At 48.1% G+C, this 20,630-nt stretch overlaps 1 protein-coding gene across 1 annotated transcript; it reads left to right on the top strand.

Annotated features, from left to right (window-relative positions):
- Positions 1-1,143: 1,143 nt before the first annotated feature.
- On the top strand, positions 1,144-19,195 carry HNRNPUL1 (heterogeneous nuclear ribonucleoprotein U like 1). Its single transcript, XM_029285805.1, has 17 exons — positions 1,144-1,270; positions 1,366-1,373; positions 1,752-1,770; positions 4,482-4,604; positions 5,861-6,101; positions 7,124-7,197; positions 9,042-9,181; positions 9,276-9,375; positions 10,465-10,577; positions 11,252-11,518; positions 12,797-12,919; positions 13,448-13,576; positions 14,773-14,941; positions 15,882-16,262; positions 16,885-17,108; positions 18,102-18,281; positions 19,059-19,195. The coding sequence occupies exons 1-17, from the start codon at positions 1,144-1,146 to the stop codon at positions 19,173-19,175; spliced, it is 2,535 nt and encodes an 844-aa protein (XP_029141638.1). The 3' UTR covers positions 19,176-19,195.
- Positions 19,196-20,630: the final 1,435 nt, after the last annotated feature.

The following is a 20,630-nucleotide window of genomic DNA, read 5'->3' as shown; positions in this document are numbered from 1 at the left end:
CCATCCAGCCACCTCATTCTCTGTCGTCCTCTTCTTCTATTGCCTAAATTTCTATTGCTCTAAAATTCACTGTCTCCCTCTAGATGTGTTGAGATCACAGTTCCCAGAATTCCCAGCCAGCATGGTCCTGGTTCTTAAGGTGATGTATCAACTAGCATCATCCTCACCACATCTTTTGCTAAGCACATCAGCTAGCAAGCTGTGGTTTATCAATAAAACATGGTTTAGTTCAATGCCTAAATCTGAACCCAGACTAGCCAGTGTCTCTATATTTAAAATCCATGTTATTCAGTAGGTAAAATAAGCTCTACAAAGTATTTAATTTTGACTAGTTTATGCTCAATTTGGAGGCAATATTGCTTTTACAGTTGCTTAATTAAAGAGAAATGCAGGTTATATATGATATAAAATATTAATATAAGTTTGTGTGGTATATATTTTAATATATAACATTTAAATGTTATATAACCTTATAGAGCTATAAATATAAAGAGGTATTTGGGGAAAAAACCCTTTTGGTTTGGCCTTGAGTCAAGTTTTCCTAATTTGTTTTTCTCCAGATGTGTTGGACTTCAACTCCCATCATCCCCAGGGAGAGAGGGAGGGAGGAGACCAAATTAGGGCAGTTTACGCAAGGCTCAGCCAATAGAAAAGAAGGAGGGAACCCTCCGCATAACAGTCCAAACAAGCCCGCATTTCAGCCAATGAGAAGTGAGGAAGGGAGAGGCCTCGGGATTCGCCTTCAGCAACTTAAGTCCAGCCCCCTCCTTCCTCAGTCAGTTGTTTTTCCCCTCTCCTTTCCCTGACCAGTTTCAGAGAAAGTGAAGGCGGGGAAGGAAACGAGCCCTTTTCAGCCAATGAGAACGCTCCTTATAGATTGACCTTTATTTCTGTCCAACGCGCGAGCTCCTTTTACAGGCAGGGAATGAGCGGGAGACGGAGGGAGCGAGAGGAGGGGGGGCGAAGGCAAGGCGACGCTTTCTCCAATCGGAGAGCGCCTCTCATTCCTCGCGCGCCGGCTCGGCCAACCGGAGGGCCCGTTGCATGGCGGGGCTTCTGCGAGGGCGGCCATTTTGAGCCGAGCCCGGAACGGCGCCCCGATGGCCGGGCAACCGCGACCCTGCGGCCGGGACTGAGCGCGCCATGGATGTGCGGAGACTGCGCGTCAGCGAGCTGAAGGAGGAGCTCGGCCGCCGCGGCCTCGACACCCGCGGGCTCAAGGCCGAGCTGGCCGGGCGGCTGCACGCCGCGCTAGACGCCGAGCAGGCCCGCGGGGAGCCCGGACTGGACTCGGGCGGAGAGTCGCTCTCGGACGGACACTGTAAGCGGGCCGGGCGGCCCTCGCTGGGGAGCATGGGTCTCAAGGCCGGGGAGCGTGGGCCACGCCTTGCCGGGGAGCGCGGGCCTGTGAGGAGACACCGCGGGCCGGGGAGGATGGGTCTCCGGGGGCGGAAGTTGTGGTGGCCGTGGAACATGGTCTGTGGGAAGGCCGGGGAGGATGGGTCTCCGGGGCGGAGGTTGGGGTGGCCGGGGAACATGGTCTGTGGGAAGGCCGGGGAGGATGGGTCTCCGGGGCGGAGGCTGGGGTGGCCGGGGAACATGGTCTGTGGGAAGGCCGGGGAGGATGGGTCTCCGGGGCGGAGGCTGGGGTGGCCGGGGAACATGGTCTGTGGGAAGGCGCGCGCTCCCTGGCTGGGGAGGATGGGTGGCCAGGGAGCCTGGGCCGTACGAGGCAGAGGGTCGCTGGGGAGGATGGGCCTGAGAGGAGGCGCCTCTGGCTGGGGAGGATGGGTCTTCACGGGGGACGTTAAGGCGCGGGGAGGTGGGCTCCCGCTCGTTGGGGAGGATGGGTCTCTGCGGGAGCCTCTGGCCAGGGAGCATGGGCCGTGCGCGGCAGCCGCTCGCTGGGGAACATGGGGTTGTGAGGAGACGGGGCGAAGGATGGGTCTCCGGGGCGGGAGGGGGGAATATGATGGCCGGGGAGTATGGTCAGTGAGGATACACCCCCCCCACGCTGTGCAGGATGGGTCTCCGGGGAGCATGGGCCGTACGACGCAGGCTCTCGCTGGGGAACATGGGTGGGTGGAGGAGACACCCTCCACCCCCTCGCTGGGCAGGATGGGTCTCGGGGAGCGTAAGGCTGGGGAGGATGGGCCTTCCTGGAGCCCCAAAGGGGGCTTTTTTCTCTCCCCCCCAAAAAAAGGCTGTTGGACTTGAGTTTTTCCACATTCAAGAAGCTTCCTCGGTTGAACTGAAAAAACGAGGAAGCGGAAACGTCTTCAAGGAAAAACAAGAAAGTCCAGTTGTTTGTGTGTGTGTGTGTGTATTTATTTATTTGGAAAATTTATGCTGCCGCCTACTCGCATGCAGCGACTCAAGGCGGCTTGCACAGATATAAAAACACCCTATTAAAAAAAAATAAGAAGAAAAATAATAATCACCCACCCACCCATTCAAACTAGCCATTTGATGGGCTCCATCCCGCTCTGGGTTCCCTAACTAAGACCGCTGGCAGACCCAGGCCTTCGGCACCTTCTGGAAGAGTGTCAGAGAGGGGGGCCAGTCTAATCTGGGGGGGGGGGGTTAGGAGGATGTTCCAGGGAGAGGGAGCCACCATGGGGAAGGCGCTTCTTCTGGGTCCCACCAGACTTCTCTCCTTAAGGGATGGGGCCCGCAATATTCCTTGCCTTTTTTTGGGGGGGGGAAGCACCTTTGGAACAACCATGATCTGGACGGCTAAGAATCTCCATAGACCAGAGGTCCCCAACCTTTTGGGCACCAGGGATCGGTTCCGTGGAGAGAGGTTTTTCCGGGGACCGGAGGGCGCGTGGTTTTGTGTGCTACCTAATCCCACGGATGGGGCTTTGCTTGTTTGTGCAGTCCAGTTGCTGGCATGCCGTGGCCCGGTACTGGTCCACAGACTGGGGGTTGGGGACCCTTGCCATAGACCTTCCACTTCGGGGGCTTCCCATCCTGGAGGCCTGTGGGCGATCCAGGCTGCCCCTTGGGAAAAGACCGGGGCTTTTCTGACTTCCCAAAGTGCAAGGTGTTGTTTTTATGGCATCTGGGCATTTGTTTTCCCTGATGCTGCCCTTCGTTGCCAAGTGACTCCTGTCTTGAGTGCCTGGGATCCTCTTGCCTTCAGGGAAGCTTCAGCACAGCTGCTTCTTGGAGAGCCAGAGAAGGGACCCACAAGATCTCCAAACAGCACCTAGCACGCCCTGAACAGTGGGTATAAAGAAAGCGCAATTGATAACCACCTAGAATTCCAGCCATTTTAGCAATCTTTGATCTATTTATTCTTATTCTGTTCATTCTATTTATTCTTAATTGGCCTCTGAATCTCTTGGCCCTTACGAAATTGACCACAAATTTCCATCTTAGGCGTATCATATTGTCAGGCATTTTTTCCATATATCTTTACCGCAATTGGATTTGTCTAGTAGTCTAGTTTGCCTAGTCTTCTGAAAAGAAGGACTAGGGGGGTGACATGATAGCAGTGTTCCGATATTTGAGGGGCTGCCACAAAGAAGAGGGGGCCAACCTAATCTCCAAAGCCCCTGAAGGCAAAACAAGAAGCAATGGGTGGAAACTAATCAAGGAGAGTCCCAACCTAGAACTAAGGAGAAATTTCCTGATAGTGAGAACAATGAACCAGTGGAGCAACTTGCCTTCAGAAGTTGTAAGTGCTCCATTACTGGAGGCTCTTAAGAAGAGATTGGACAGCCATTCGTCTGGAGTGGCATAGGGTCTCCTGCAGGGGATTGGACTAGAAGACCTCCAAAGTCCCTTCCAATTCCTGTTATTTCTTTGGCTAACATATAAATATCACAACAAGATATAATATTACTCCAGCTGAGACCAAACAAAGTAGATAACTGTACCAAATCTAAGAGGGGAGCTTTCCACCTGTGATTTGCTTTGGGCTCAAAATACAGGGATTTTTTTTTCTACATCAAGCACAATTGTTTTGTGCGATGCTGAGGACATGCTGCACCCTCTGGTTTCCTGTGTTGTTTAGCCTTGGCATTCAGCCTTGCCGTAATCAGGGAGCGAACCCTCTCCTTAGCAGCACTATTTTGATCCTCCCCTGGGGTGGGAGTCGTATTCAGAGAAAAACAGCACAGAATAACCTCCTCTATGGCATTTCAGTTTGCTGCAGGATAACAAGTTGCTTTTCAGGATGGGGCATTATTCTCACACAAAACCCCGCCATTTCTCTTCCCCCTCTGCATCTTGAATGGTGGGTACTCCAGAAAAAAGGTTCAACCTCTTAATGGCGCTGAGGGTATAAGTGATCTGCAGCCATCCAGGTAAGGGTGGGCTGGCTGGCTGGCTGGGGTGCCCACGGCCTCCATGTAGCCCAACCGCTTTCTGCCGGTGCAAGGAAAACCATTCGGGATTCGGCTCTTTTTTCCCCCCAAAAAAGTAGCATGAAACAGTGATGCTGATCTGCCTTCTTTTGATTCCTGTTTTTCAAGATGGCATCCGTGACAACACTCGCCAAGACAACCGGCAAGGATATCAGTCTTTTGAGCATTTCAATGTTAAACAGGAGAACGAATTGGGTTACGAGCGGGGAGCTGTAAGCCAAGATCGATCAGGTAAAAAACGAGTGTCAGAAAAAGAGCCTTTGTTGTTTTGTTAAGCGGGGAGAACATTTCCAAAATTTTGGGGAGGAAGTTTTAGAATAGCCCCACTGAGGCGCCTCAGTTATTTTTTGCATTAAAAAACTTTGGAGGTAGGGTATGCGGAGGGATGATTTTTTTACTGGATAAACTAGGGGTAGGCAACGTTGGCTCTTTTATGACTGGTGGACTTCAACTCCCAGAATTCCTGAGCCAGCATGGGGAAAACTTTGGCCCCCTCATGACTTGTTGACTTCAACTCCCAGAATTCCTGAGCCAGTGTGGCTCAGCTTGGAAACCTCTTCCTTTCCCTTCAGCGTGGCTGGCTCAGGAATTCTGGGAGCTGAAGTCCACGAGTCATAAAAGAGCCAAGGTTGCCTACCCCTGGGATAAACATTCCAAAATGTAATACAGGCCGTCTTCGACTTACAGCAGTTCATTTAGTGACCGTTCGAAGTTAACAACGGCACTGAAAAAAAATGACTGTCCGTTTTTCACACTTAACAACCATTACAACCTCCTGTGATCCAACTGACAACTGACTCATTTATGATGGTTGTAAGTCAAGGACTATCTATGTGTAAAAGATTTGCATATTGTTGAATGATAAGAATTCTTGTTTTTTCCACGAAGGGAATCTGTTAATTCATTTTATTATTTTTTATTTTATTATTATTATTTATTTTCGCTTTGTTGTACATCCATAAAGGAAAATGTCGTGGATTTTTCTTCTGTTTATTGTGGACTTGTAGCTTCTCCCTTTTTAAAAAAGCACAAGCAAGGTGAGGAACACACCTTGTTTTCTTTCGGCTCCACTTGGGATCACTGCCCTAATTGATTATTACATTGTTCCCCTTAGAATTCTCCGCCTGAATATCCCTCTCCTTGTTATCTTAATCATATCTCTGTGTTATTCTAATAGAATCCTCGCATCTTAAGAGGAGAAGCAAGAAAATTGTGGGGGATCAAAATAGGTACTTCAGTGGTTTTGGTTCTGGCACATAAATCGGGGCGATAATGAGAACCTTGCCTTGCAAATTTTATTGCTGATCGTCTCTGCTCTGGTTCTTAACTGTTGCCTGGCTCAGAGCCAAGTCATTTGGTAGTGAAATTGAAAGAGAGTTTTTTTTCTCTTGTAGCTAGGGCGATTTTTGCTGGCTTTTCCAGAGTAAATAGTAGCCGTTGTTTCTTTTTCATGTGGATTGCTTAGCCCAGTTAAACGTGCCTATTGTGTTTAAATGCAGAAATGAAGACAGAAATAAAACAGGAGGAGTCAGCTCCCAGCCACAGCATATCAGCCTCTGGTTACAACGCCTCGTCTTCCTCTTACAATGAGCCCCCCTCTGCTTATAACACCTCAGACTCCTATCAGTCTTGGCAGCAGCAGCAGCAGCCACCCCCACAGCAAGGTCATAAGAGGACATTTGATGAGTCCAGAGGGCGTGGATATTACGAATATCGCGAGAATAAAAGGTACGTTCGGACAAAGATTCGGTATGTTTTTTATCTTTCCAAAACACCCTGGAAAGGAACTGAGCCCAGCGGTGTCACTGAAAGCAGAATTTGTTTTAAAGAGGTATCTGGGATTTGGTCAAGGACATTCTCTTCATATATTCCACAAACCTGACAGTGCATTTGATTTTACTAAGTTGTAAAGATTGTAAGCGTATTGGATGAAAAATGGGGCATTAAGGGTTGGCTATTTCTTAAGTGATATTTAGTTTTAAACTTTAAAGTAAAACATATATTTGGCTGAAATGAACAGCTGTTTTATAACATCTTTGTAAATGCAGATTCTCATCTGATAAACCTTTTTTGTTAAGACATACATACTATTGTGTATGTGTGTGTGTGTGTGTGTGTGTGTGTGTGTGTGTGTGTGTGAAGGAGCTGTGGCGCAGTGGTTATAATGCACTGTTGCAGGCTGACTCACTGCCCACTGCCAGGAGTTTGATCCTGATGGGTTCCAGGTTGACTCAGGCTTCCATCCTTTCGAGGTTGGTAAAATGAAGACCCAGATTGTTGGGAGCAATATGCTGACTCTGTAAACCACTTAGAGAGGGCTGTAAAGCACTGTGAAGCGGTATATAAGTTTAATTCTGCTCTGCATGTATGTATATATGTATGTGTCTGTCTATCCTATCCACCTACCTACCATAGGCATCCCCATCTCACCAAAAGAAATCTTCAGGGTGTTCCTGAACTACAACACCCAGCATCCCTCCCTTTTGGCCATCTTTTCTAGGGATGCCAGGAATTGTAGTTGTATAGGAAAACTGAAGATTTCCTATATCTAAATCCAGGGCTGCAGTACTTTTTTGACTTGACTAGGAGCTTCCAAAGTGTTCCCAGTTGAATCAACGTGGTAACAGGGGTGGGACTAGTTTCCTGGAATCGGGCACGGTGTTTCCTTTCTCAGCCTGCTTTGCAGGCCACATCTCAGTTTGCCTAAGATGGGTTGATGGAAGCTCCATTTCCTGCTGCATCTCTTCCAGGGGTCGATCTCCTCAGCCGCCCGCAGAAGAAGACGAGGACGATTTTGATGACTCCCTGGTGGCCATTGATACATGTGAGTTACAGAGATTTGCGGTGTTGTTTTTCGCTTCTCTCTAGATCAGTGTTTCTCAACCTTGACCATTTTAAGGCATGTGGACTTCAACTCCCAGAATTCCACAGCCAGCATTGCTGGCTGTGGAATTCTGGGAGTTGAAGTCCACATGCCTTAAAATGGTCAAGGTTGAGAAACACTGATCTAGATACTGTTTTTTATTTTATTTTATTTTATTTTTCATTTTACTGTAAATGTAAGCGTCCCTCTTTGAGGGAGAAGGGCGGTTTAGAAATGCGAAAAATAAATAAATAAATTACGCTGCCTGCTCCACCCCCCACCCCCCAAGGCAGATTCCCTCTTGCCCCACCTTGTTCATTTCCAGAGTCGACACACACAGCAGACTTTCCCCCTTCAGTTCTGGTTTCTGTGTCCTTCGATAATCTCACCTCCCTGAGGTGCAGTAAGATAAAAAAAGCAGCTGAGGTAGAGGGATGTGTGGGTCATAATTCTTCAAATTCAGTGAAAGGGGTCGAGGAAGAGTCCTTTAGATCAGTGTTTCTCAACCTTTGACAATTTTAAGGCATGTGGACTTCAACTCCCAGGATTCCACAGCCAGCATTATTGGTTCCCCGCAAGAGGAAAAATTACAGCTCTGACCCTTGTAATAGGAAGGCTTTAAATTCAGCTTTTTGCCATGGCCTCTTTTAGTTTGTGGGCATATCCTCCCTCGAAAAGGAGAAGTTTAAATTTTCATTGTTTTTGGTGCAAATGCTTTGGAGAAGACAACAATGCTAGGCGTGGTTAGTGGAAGAAGGAGGAGGAGGAGGAAGAAGGAAGAAGAAGGCAAAGAGTACGCTGGTTCGATAACATCAAATCTGATGCAAAGTTGAACATCCCACAACTGAAAAGAAAGTGTGCTTGATAGGGTGGCACGGAGAGCACTTGCCTATAAACTCACCAAGGGTCGGATATAATTGAATGGTTAAACCACGGGTAGGCAACCTCGGCTCTTTTATGACTCATGGACTTCAACTCCCAGAATTCCTGAGTCAGCATAGCAACCTCGGCTCTTTTATGACTCATGGACTTCAACTCCCAGAATTCCTGAGTCAGCATAGTTGGTTTAACCCCTGGGTTAAACCAACAAGATTCTTTTAGGTTTGTAAGTATAGGTGTTTAGGAGTAGTAGGAAAGGGATTTAAATGGTGCAGTAACTACCTTAGATATTGGAAAGTTGTACGGCATTGATTTCTTCCCTTAAAAACTACGAGGCCCCTAAGTGGATCATTTAATAGTCCTGAGTCTATGAGACATCTTAGCCTCACACTAAGCCATTCTATTTTGGCAAGAAAATTATTGAATAGAGGCCTGTTGTTGTTTTAAGAGGGCAAAGCAGAAGTGATTTTTTCCCCCAGTAAGAGTTCTCCATTCCTATTCCATTTTCAGTTCTGCCTTCTTTAAATACAGCCATTGACATGCAGCGGTTCTGATACCAGAAATGAGGAGTTAGCTAATTCTTCTTGCCTATTATCCTAGCTCAGGAGTAGGCAACCTTGGCTCTTTTATGACTCGTGGACTTCAACTCCCAGAATTCCTGAGCCAGCCATGCTGAGGGGGAAGGGAGAGGTTTCCATGCTGAGCCATGCTGGCTCAGGAATTCTTGGAGTTGAAGTTCACGAGTCACAAAAGAGCCCAGGTTGCCTACCCCTGTCCTAGCTTAACATCATCAGGAGAGTCGTCTTCCATCACGGAAAGCCTCACCGTCACACGTTGCTGTGATCCGTACTGGGTTGTAGCCCACAGTTGCCTCTATGATTAAATCTCCTTTGGTTTTCATTGACAACATTTGTTTTGCTCTTCAGATAATTGTGATCTCCATTTCAAAGTTGCCCGTGATCGATACAGTGGGTACCCTCTGACCATCGAAGGATTTGCTTTTCTCTGGTCAGGCGCACGAGCGACGTACGGCGTGCGGCGTGGGAGGGTGTGCTACGAGATGAAGGTGAGGGAACGTGCGTCCTCGCCACGGAGGTGCAGAGGAGATTATAGGAAGAAGAGTATCGCTAACCACCAGGGGGCTTTCTTTTTGTCTTCAGATCAACGAAGAGATCTCTGTCAAACACCTTCCTCCCACTGAACCGGATCCTCACGTCGTGCGGATTGGCTGGTCACTGGATTCATGTAGCACTCAGTTAGGTGAGTAGTTTTTAATTGCTGGATCTAGGGAAGCCTCGGAGTGTGTTTTATTTATTTATTTTACATTCCACCTTTATTGTTTTTATAAACAACTCAAGTTGGTGAACATAACTAGGACTAAGGAGAAACTTCCTGACAGTGAGAACAATTAATCAGTGGAACGATTTGCCTCTAGAAGTTGTGACTGCTCCAACACTGGAAGTTTTTAAGAAGAGACTGGACAGCCAAACTGCAACCCAAAACCCACTTACGTATCATCGGGTGCCGGGTGGGCATGGCCCAATGGCTAGGTGTGGCCAATTGGGTGGGCATGGCCCATTGGGTGGGCGTGGCTTCGGTGATAACGGCAGACTGGGTGGGACTAAAAAGTTCAATCAATCAATTCCAACTTTGCGAGATCATTTTTTTTCCTGCGAGAAGTTGAAATTGATTGATTGATTGAACCCTTTTTTTTTTTTGCACACGGCGGCGGAGGCCTAAAGTGAAAAGGTTTTATAAAACCCAGCTGAAGGCCTAGGACTGGGGCGACGCCGTGCGTGCCCACAGAGAGGGCTCTGCATGCGTGCCATAGGTTCGCCACCACAGGTATAGGGTTTCCTGCCTGAGCAGGGGGTTGGACTAGATGACCTCCAAGGTCCCTTTATTCATCGTTATTATTGTTGTTGTTATTATTTGCTCCTCCCCCCCTCTATTTGCTACACAGCAACAGCCCTGTGTGATCAGTTGGGTTGAGAGAGAGTGACTGGCTCATAGTCTCCCAGCCAGCTTTCGTGCCTAAACCAGGACTAAAATTCACCGTCTCCTGGTGATTGGCCTGGAGTCACCTAGCTGGCTTTCATGCCTGAGATGGAACTAGAGCTCGCCGTTTCCTGGCAATTGACCCACAGGCACCCAGCCAGCTTTCATGCTATGCTGGGCTGTCTTTACTTTTTGAGTATCTTTAGTTTAAACCGAAGCATTTGAATTAGGCAATTTCCCTGCTTAAGTGAAACCACACTGGGGATATGAAGAGTTCTCTGCCCCACGAATGCCACCTGGTCCCCCATGGCACGGCTGCTCAGGTCTCTGTTCAATTATTGTTCTCGTTAGGGGAAGAGGCTTTCTCCTATGGCTACGGAGGCACTGCAAAGAAATCCAGTAATTGCAAGTTCGAAAATTACGGCGAAACCTTTACTGAGAATGACGTCATCACTTGTCTTGTGGTGAGTACGGCCTGTGGAGTTTCAGAAGCTACACACCTCTAGGGTGCCGCGATGGCTCAGGGGTTAAGATGCTGGGCGTCAACGCTGCTAACATTGGAGGCTCTTGCTTTGACAACAGATGGAGATGCAGCCTTTTTCTGTCTTATACTTTACTCTTAGAATGAGACGATATTGGGGGAGGGGGAGGGATGTGATGGGAGTTAGACAGACATACAAAATTGTAACAAGAGCTGATAAGGAATGGCGGGAGAAAAAACTGGGTGGAAAGCCAGCATTTCAAACAAATTGGAGAATGTGATTTATGACTGTTAGTTGTAGGAGGGAATTGTGCTTTGATATTATGTGCTGAAGGGAGGGGAAAGTCAGATCTTGGCCCCAGTAAAGATTCTTTAAGGTAAACAATGCCTCAAAGTTCTTTGAAGAGTTTCATCTTTCGGAACCATGACACTGGACTTGTCAGCTGGCAAGCCAACAGCCCAGATTTGAGACCCGAGTGCTGCTGTGCGTGATGGGTTGAGCTCCCGTCACTTGCTCCTGCTCACCTAGCAGTTCAAAATCATGCAACTGCGAGTAGATAAATAGGTACCATTCCGATGGGGAGGTAACAGCGCTCCATGTTCTCAAATTCCCTGCTCTAGATTGATTGGCGATTCCTTCCCTCTTCTCCTCTTCAGGACTTTGAGTGTGGCGACGACGTGGAAATCTCCTTCATGAAGAATGGGAAATGGCTCGGGGTGGCCTATCAGCTACGGAAGGAGAATTTGGGGGGCCAGGCCCTGTTCCCTCATGTGCTGGCGAAGAACTGCGCCATCGAATTCAACTTTGGCCAAAGGGAAGACACTTTCTTTCCGGTCCCACCGGGATTCACCTTCATACAGCACCTCCCCCTGTCCGAGCGAGTCCGGGGCACCATTGGACCAAAGAGCAAAAGGGATTGTGAAGTAGGTGCCCCAGAGGAGAAGCCACCCATGGAAGGTTCTTGAGTTCAGTGGCCAGGTCCTTCTTCACCAGGTGGGGGTGGAGTGGACCAGGACTCAGACAAGAGCAGTTTTTTCCCCTCTGAAATAGTTATTGCATCAACTGGGTTGAAGACCAGGCCTTAACTGCTTATAAAAAAATTCAGAGGTTAAACGCCCAGATTTTCAAATTGGCAGCAGTGAAAAGGGCCAGTCAGAGACTCACAGATTCAAACATAGTGACTAAGATGGTTATCGCTGACTGGATGTTAGACTGATAAAAGCTATAATAATAATAATAATAATAATAATAATAATAATAATAATAATAATAAGAAGAAGAAGAAGAAGAAGAAGAAGAAGAAGAAGAAGAAGAAGAAAAGAAGAAGAAAAGAAGAAGAAGAAGAAGAAGAAGAAGAAGAAGAAGAAGAAGAAGAAGAAGAAGAAGAAGAAGAAGAAGAAGAAGAAGAAGTAGTAGTAGTAGTAGTAGTAGTAGTAGTAGTAGTAGTTGGAAGGGACCTTGGAGTTCTTAAAAACTTCCAGTGTCCTCAACTTACAACCACAATTGAGCAAAATTTTTTGTTGCTCAACAGTGGTTAAGTGAATTTTGCCCCATATTACGACCTTTCTCGCCACACTTAAATCATTTGCTCGTCAGAAAGTCGCAAGAGGGATCACGTGATCCTGGGACACTGGGATGAGTCCGTTGCCAAGCATCTTGAGTTTTGAACATGTGACGGGGGATGCTGCAACAGCCGTGTGAAAAGCAATCCTAGCTCACTTTTCAGTGCCGTTGTAACTTTGAACGGTCACTAAACAAACTGTTGTAAGCCGAGGACTACCTGTATATTTCAAAAGAAAATATAAGGGTTTAAAATGTTGGGTTTTTCTGTGCCTCTGAGGCCAGGAGACGCCTGTAATCTCCTATTTCTGTGTCTGGAATGGATAGTCCCTTAGAACTGGCAGGCCACCTTGGCTCTTTTATGACTGGTGGACTTCAACTCCCAGAATTCCTGAGCCAGCCACGCTGAGGGGAAAGGGAGAGGTTTCCATGCTGAGCCATGCTGGCTCAGGAATTCTGGGAGTTGGAGTCCACGAGTCATCAAAGAGCCCAGGTGGCCTACCCCTGCCTTAGAAGGATGCGGCCCAGCAGAGCTGCCCTTTTTCTGACTCGATTTGTGAAGGAGAGCTTTGCTGTGGAAAACTGGTTGGCGTTGCGTTACTGGCTCACAGCAGCTGTTCAAACCACACCCTGTGTTTCAGATCTTGATGATGGTGGGGTTGCCTGCCGCCGGGAAGACGACGTGGGCCATTAAGCATGCCGCAGCCAATCCAGGCAAGAAGTATAATATTTTGGGAACAAACGCCATTATGGACAAAATGAGGGTAAGCTTCGGAGGCAGAGAACGCCGGCTTCTCCCGTCTGCTTCCTCATTTGTGGTGGGCCCCTCTAGCTTCCTGGTATGTCGAAACCTCAGATCAGCTCACTTGTCTTTTGAAAATGACTTTTTCTGGCCAGACTTTTGCAGGATAGGCTTTCGTTTGCAAGCGGTGGTTTTTCTATAAAAGTAAAGGAGTCCCTGCGGATTTTACTGCAAATTTTTACGAAGTGAAAATCAGTCCCTGCGGATTTCTACTAAGTGAAAATAGATTCGCTGCAAAAAAAAAAAATGTTGAAAAATCAGGTCTGGGGCCCTGATGCCTCGACTTATGACCACAATGACTTACAACTGTAATTCTAGGCTTACAGTCGTAAGCTGAGGACTACCTGTATATGATTCTGAGAGTCTCCTGTCATGACTCCTGCGTGAATCGCCCTGGGACCCCCAATGCCTATTTCCGGCCAGCTACTCCAGGGGGCGCTCTTGCTATGCCCCCCCCCCCAGCTGCCCTCACCACCCTGCCTTTTCTCAGGTAATGGGACTCCGACGGCAGCGCAATTACGCCGGCCGCTGGGACGTTCTCATCCAGCAAGCGACACAGTGCCTGAACCGCCTAATCCAGATTGCAGCGCGGAAGAAGCGGAATTACATTCTGGATCAGGTATGAGGCCCCTCCTTTTTCTTCCTGGGGACAGCTGGGAGGGGGTCTGGGGCCAGATGTGTAGCAAGCTGTGCCAGCCTAGGGTAAGTGGACATGTGCTCTGGCCCCCCATTTTTTTTATTTATTTGATAGAGATATATAGCTAGATAGATGATAGATAGATAGATAGATAGATAGATAGATACCTAGATACCTAGATACCTAGATACCTAGATACCTAGATAGATAAGATAGCTAGATAATGATTGATAGATGGATGGATGGATAGGATAGGATAGATAATGGTAGGTAGATGATAGATACCTAGATAGATAAGATAGCTAGATAATGATAGATAGCTAGATATATGATATAGATAGATAGATAGATAGAGATAGATAGATAGATAGATAGATAGATAGATAGAGATAGATAGATAGATAGATAGATAGATAGATAAGATAGCTAGATAATGATAGATAGATGATAGATTTCTGCCCCCCCCTTTAATTAATTAATCAATATAGCCGCTCGACCCACACATAGATGACTGCCATTGTGCAACTTTTATTCCAGAATCAAACCAAACCAGCAATCCTTGCTTCAAATTATAGATAAGGCATAACTGAACCAGCTTCTTTGGCTTCTTGCGTCTAATAAATCTTTCTGAAGCTTAACGCCTTTCAAACATAATGCATTCAGATCAGGGTTGTCTAACCTTGACAACTTTAAGATCTGTGGACGCATGCTGCCTGGGGAATTCTGGAATTGAAGTCTACAAGTTGTCAAGTTTGGACACACCCCCCCCATTCAGATTGTTGCAGCCTCCCTGCCTCTTTCCCTCAAGTCAAAAAAAAAAAAAAAAAGATATGGCCTTTTAAGACAACATCTTTTTAAATCCCCTGCTATCTAACTCTGCTGCTTGGATGGCTCTACTACTGTACGTAAACGCACTTAAATGAATGGACGCCGGATGTCCTTTTGCTCCGTTTCCCCCTCCTAAGGCAAACTGCACTTTTTCTGAGCAAAGCCACCGCTGCCCTATCACCCTACCCTTCTGGGGGGGGGGTTCATTTGAATTGCAAAAAAGGTGCACATTACCACCGTCCTTGTTCCATTGTGGGGCGTCAGGTGGGGGGGAGCCTTAAATGGCTAAATAACAACCAGGTCTTTTTTTTTTTTTTTTTAAACACTCTCTTCTTTATTATCATTGCTAGACAAATGTTTATGGATCTGCCCAGAGACGAAAAATGCGTCCTTTTGAAGGTTTTCAACGCAAAGCCATCATAATTTGTCCCACGGACGAGGATTTAAACGACCGGACAATAAAACGCACGGACGAGGAGGGGAAGGATGTGCCTGATCACGCAGTGTTAGAAATGAAAGGTAGGATGCTGGAAATAGGAAAACCAAACTTTGCATTCCCGGCACCGCCTGAGAAGGAGACAAGCGATCCTGACTGTGCGGGGGGGGGGGGGAATGTAGTTCAAGGACTTTAAAAGGGATCCTTCAGTTGCTTCTAGTTCCCCTTTTGTTTTCCTCCTCTTCTCTCTGGGATATTTTAAGGTCCCACCCACTCCCATACCTACGACGCATTAAGTCTGCAGCTGTCTTGGTTTATTTTTATTTTATTTATTTATTTGAATCCCGCCTTTGTTGTTTTTTATAAATAAGGCAAGGAACACATCCAACACACCTTCCTCCTATTTTCCCCATAACAATCCTGTGAGATGAGATCTGCTGAGAGAGAGCAACTGGCCCAATGCCACCCAGCCGGCTTTCATGCCCAAGGCAGGACTAGAACTCTCTGTCTCCTGGTGATTGGCCCAAAGGCACCCAGCCGGCTTTCATGCCCAAGGCAGGACTAGAACTCACCGTCTCCTGGTGATTGGCCCAAAGGCACCCAGCCGGCTTTCATGCCTAAGGTGGGATTAGAACTCACCATCTCCTGGTGATTGGCCCAAAGGCACCCAAGGCTTTCATGCCCAAGGCGGGACTAGAACTCACCGTCTCCTGGTGATTGGCCCAAAGGCACCCAGCCGGCTTTCATGCCTAAGGTGGGATTAGAACTCACTGTCTCTTGGTGATTGGCCCAAAGCTGGCTGAGGAATTCTGGGAGTTGAAGTCCACAAGTCTTAAAGTGGCCACGGTTGAAGACCCCTGCCTTAAGGTGTGTTCCTCTGTTCTCTCCCCACTTGTTTTTTTTTTCTCCTTCCATTCACTTTCTGCTGTTCCTGAATCCCTGGAACTCCTCCCCGCGTGGTCGTGTCCCCTTTCCACCTCTCTTAGCGGTGACTGACCGGCGTCTTGGTTTCTTTCCCGACAGCGAACTTTGCCCTGCCGGAAGCCGGCGATTTCCTTGACTCGGTGGTTTACATCGAGGAGCAGCAGGAGGAGGCAGAGAAGCTGGTGAGGCAGTACAACGACGAAGGGAAGAAAGCAGGCCCGCCCCCCGAAAAACGGTTTGACAGCTGGGGCGGCGGCGGAGGTGGCGGCGGTTTCCGTGGCCGAGGAGGCGGCGGCGGCGGAGGAGGATTTCAGCGCTTTGACAATCGAGGCCCGCCAGTGGGCAACCGGGGCGGCTTCCAGAACCGAGGAGGAGGAGGAGGTGGCGGCGGCGGTGGTGGCGGCGGCGGAGGAGGAGGCGGCTACAGAGGCAGCGGTGGAGGAGGAGGAGGAGGAGGAGGAGGAGGAGGAATCGGGGTTGGTGGCGGAAGTGGAGGTAAGACTGGACTAATGGCCTCGGTGAGGTGAGAAAGTTGGTTTTCTCAATTATACGTCCTTGACTTATGACTGGTCACTTAGCAACCGTTGGACGTTCCAGTAAACCTAGCTGGGAGTCCCTTAGGTGGTGTTTCAGAGTTCAAAGTCTCCCCATGAATGTAATATTTCAGTATAGCTTGACTGGAACTCACCCTCTGCTAGCGATTGGCCCAAAGTCACCCAGTGGCTTTCATGCCTAAGGCAGGACTAGAACTCGCCGTCCCCTGATGATTGGCTCAAAGTGACCCAGTGGCTTTCATGGCAAAGACGGGACTAGAACTCACCATCCCCTGTGATTGGCCCAAAGTCACCCAGTGGCTTTCGTGCCTAAGGCAGGACTAGAACTCACCATCCCCTGTGATTGGCCCAAAGTCACCCAGTGGCTTTCGTGCCTAAGGCAGGACTAGAACTCACCATCCCCTGTGATTGGCCCAAAGTCACCCAGTGGCTTTCGTGCCTAAGGCGGGACTAGAACTCACCGTCTCCTGCTTTCTAGCCCGGTGCCTTAACCACTATACCAGACTGGCTCTTTCGTGGAAGCTCATAACTCTGGCTTTCCCATTCAGGCTTCAACCGAGGCGGCTACAACCAAAGCCGCTGGGGCAGCGGGAACCGAGACAACAACAACAACAACACCCGAGGCAGTTACAATCAGAACAACCAACAGCAGAGCAGCTACAGCCCAGCGCGTGAGCAGAATCCTTACAAGAGCAGTAGCTTGGCCCCTGCTCCTCCAGCCCTGAGCCCGGCCACCAACCCCCCTGCGGGGTCGTACAATCAAGGACCACAGGTAGGCTGCACCCAGGGTTCCACTCGAGATTCCGATGGGGGAAATGCCGAAGCCCCCCTTCAACCGGGGGATAATTGAGGGATGCATCTGGGAAGGATCAGGGCAGCTGAGAAAGCACCCCAGTGGGTGGGTAAAAGGAAGGATGAGGAACAGCAGGTTATATGTGTGCATCATGTTTGACATACGTGATGCCTATCAGTAGGACATCTTTCTGGTGCTCCATTAGCCTTTGGCATGACAGTATGTTGCAAATTTATTTATCTATTTATCGGTATCCCACCTTTATTATTTTTACAAACTCCTCAAGGCGGCGAGGTTATCCCAACAGCCCCTCCTATTTTCCCCAGTGCATCTCCTGTGAGGTGGATTGGGCCGAGACAGAGTGGCTGGCCCAAGGTCATCAGGCCGGCTTTACATACCTAAGACGGGACTAGAACTCACCGTCTCCTGGTGATTGGCCCAAAGGCACCCAGCCGGCTTTCATGCCCAAGGCGGGACTAGAACTCACCGTCTCCTGGTGATTGGCCCAAAGGCACCCAGCCGGCTTTCATGCCCAAGGCGGGACTAGAACTCACCGTCTCTTGGTGATTGGCCCAAAGCTGGCTGAGGAACTCTGGGAGTTGAAGTCCACAAGTCTTAAAGTGGCCAAGGTTGAGGACCCCTGCCTTAAGGTGTGTTCCTCTGTTCTCTCCCCACTTGTTTTTTTTTCTCCTTCCATTCACTTTCTGCAGTTCCTGAATCCCTGGAACTCCTCCCCGCGTGGTCGTGTCCAGAACTCACAGCCTCTCACTTTCCTAGCCTGCTGTCTTAACCACTAGACCAAAACGCAGCTTTTTAAAATATTCCTTTGGGTCAAAAAAAAAAAAGGGGGGGGTGTCAGTGAGGTTCAGCTTGCAGCGTGAGGTTTTTGAGGGGGGCCTCTCAATGGGATTTAGAGGGTCTGCATCTGCACACTTCAGCTTAGAGAACCAACTGTGACTTTGTCACCCACAGCAGAGCTACAACCAGCCCTACAGCCCCCCTTCCAGCTACAGCCAGGGGGCCTACACCGCTCCCAGCTACAACTATGGAACGTACGGCAGTTACAGCCAAAGTTACACCCAGCCTCCGCCGCCTCCGCCAGCGCCTACCCCGCCAGCCTACAATCAGCCCAACTACAATCAGTACCAACAAGTAAGTGTGGAAAAGCACGACTCCCCTTATGCATTCAGTTCAGGGTTTGGGACCACCCACGTATTTATGACGGTTACAGTGCCCTGGGGGGTCACATGATCGCCATTTCCAGCCTTCCCACACTGGCTTCCGACAAGCGGTGTCGTTGTGGGGAAGCCGGCTTCACACCACAATCGTGTGATTCCATTCACAACTGCAGTGATTTGCTTAGTAGCCTTGCCCCCCCCCCCAAAAAAAGTCGTGAAATCGACTATGGTTCATTTAACAAACTGCCTTGCTTAGCCACAGAAATTCTCGTCCCAATTGTGGCCTGCTGGTAAATCGAGGACTACTTGTGGTGTGTTATAAAAACGGAGCGGTGGTTCCATCCTCCTCCAGATTGATAGTTTAATGCAGGGATATCCAACCTTGGCAACTTTTTAAAAAGACCCGTGGACTTCAATTCCCAGAATGCCCCCCCAGCCAGCCCTGGGAATTCTGGGAGTTGAAATCCCACGAGTCTTTTTAATGCAGGATATTCCCTGCATTAAACTATCAATAAATAAATCAGTTGCCAAGGTTGGGCGCTTCTGGTTTAATATGTTGCACCAAGGCAGCTATTGATTCTCTTGTTGGCCCTTCGTCTTTAGCAAGGAAGGCTTGAGGGACCTTAGAGGGGAGGAAACAAACCTCAGTATAGTCTTGAGATGAGTCAGCAGATGGAAATGAAGTTATTTTGGGGAGGGGGGGGAAGGACATATTAGCCGTCCACTGATCCGTTTTCTCCTTTCTCCACAGTACACCCAGCAGTGGAATCAGTACTATCAGAACCAGAGCCAGTGGCCCCAATACTACGGCAACTACGACTACGGGAGCTACACGGGCACCCCGCAGGGAGGCTCAAGCACACAGTGATAGCTGGGGGGGGAGTTGTTCTCCCTCTCCCCCCCCCTCCCCCGGGAAAGGGAACAGCACGTTCTTAACCATGGCGGGCATTTCTGAATCTTGAGAAATCCAGAAGAAGGAAGCTGGGTGTCTCCACCCAGCTTCCCTCTCTAGAGTTTCTCGAGGGTGGTTGCGTTTTTACTTGTACAGCTAGGCATGTTAATCTCCTTTGTACCATCCCTCATGAGGACGCTACACGGTTCCTCGTCTCTCCTTGTTGAAGACCATTTTAGCTCCCCCACCACCATCCCCTTTTCTTTTTCTTCTTTTAAGATTGCTTTGATTCCAACAGAAGCTAGGGTCTTCAACGTCATATCATTGTACTTTTGTTTTTGTTTTTTTGGGGTTTTTTTTAGACCAGGACCCATCCAGGTAATCTAAATTTCCTACAGTAGTTGGAGGCAGCACTGGAAGGGGCCTCCGTAGGGTTTACCGCCGTTCTCTCCAGGGGTGTCCACGGGGTGGTCCGCTAAGAGAAAGAGGGTGGTCAAAATGCACATTAAAAAAATGAGTTGGGTCATAATTGTGGCCACCCCGTTTGTTCGCCACATCCTGCAGACCCGTCCCCTCCGCCCTCCGATTCTCTCATTTCCACCCCGCCTCACCCAATCTGCTAGTGACCATAATTTTTACACCTTTTGGAAACTTCTTGCAGTTGTTTGAGGTGTTTTTAATCTGTTCTTTTTTTTTTTTTTTTTGGCAAATAACCATTAAAACCGGAGGGAGGAGAAATGGCTATCATACATTTAATTATGATTGGGTTTGTTTTTTTTTTAAAAAAAGAAATATTTTTTTTCTGTAACTTTTTACCGTGGGTCAGTAGCTGTTAATATTTTCATCAAGATAACAATTTCTGTTTGTTTCAGTACAGGAGAGGATTAAAAAAAAAAGAGGGGGGGAGAAAAATCATCTTAAATGTGTAACTTTTTATACAATGTTTCAGTTTCTGTAACTCTGAACATGCTTTGTGTTAAGTTGAATTGTAACAGCTTTTTGTATTTGAAGAAAAAAGAATGAATATTGAACTTTAAATTGCCTGTGTGTTTCTATCTCTACCCTGTGCACATAGCATTTAAAAATTATTGTTGCTGTTCTTCAGTCGCTAAGTTGTCTCCGACTATTTGCAACCCCGAGGACCATAACACACCAGGCCCACCTGTAATAATAATAATAATAATAATAATAATAATAATAATAATAATAATAATAATAATAATAATAATAATAAGTTGGAAGGGACCTTGGAGGTCATCTAGTCCAACCCCCTGCTCAGGCAGGAAACCCTATACCATTTCGGACAAATGGCTGTCCAGTCTCTTCTTAAAAACTTCCAGTGTTGGAGCATTCACCACTTCTGGAGGCAGGTTGTTCCACTGGTTAATTGTTCTAACTGTCAGGAAGTTTCTCCTTAGTTCTAGGTTGCTT

This window comes from Protobothrops mucrosquamatus, unplaced genomic scaffold (assembly GCF_001527695.2).
Source record: "Protobothrops mucrosquamatus isolate PMUCROS unplaced genomic scaffold, P.Mucros_1.0 scaffold2283, whole genome shotgun sequence".
Classification (NCBI taxonomy): domain Eukaryota; kingdom Metazoa; phylum Chordata; class Lepidosauria; order Squamata; family Viperidae; genus Protobothrops; species Protobothrops mucrosquamatus.
Note: the sequence above shows the minus strand (reverse complement) of the source record. Positions and strands in the feature narration are given on the sequence as shown.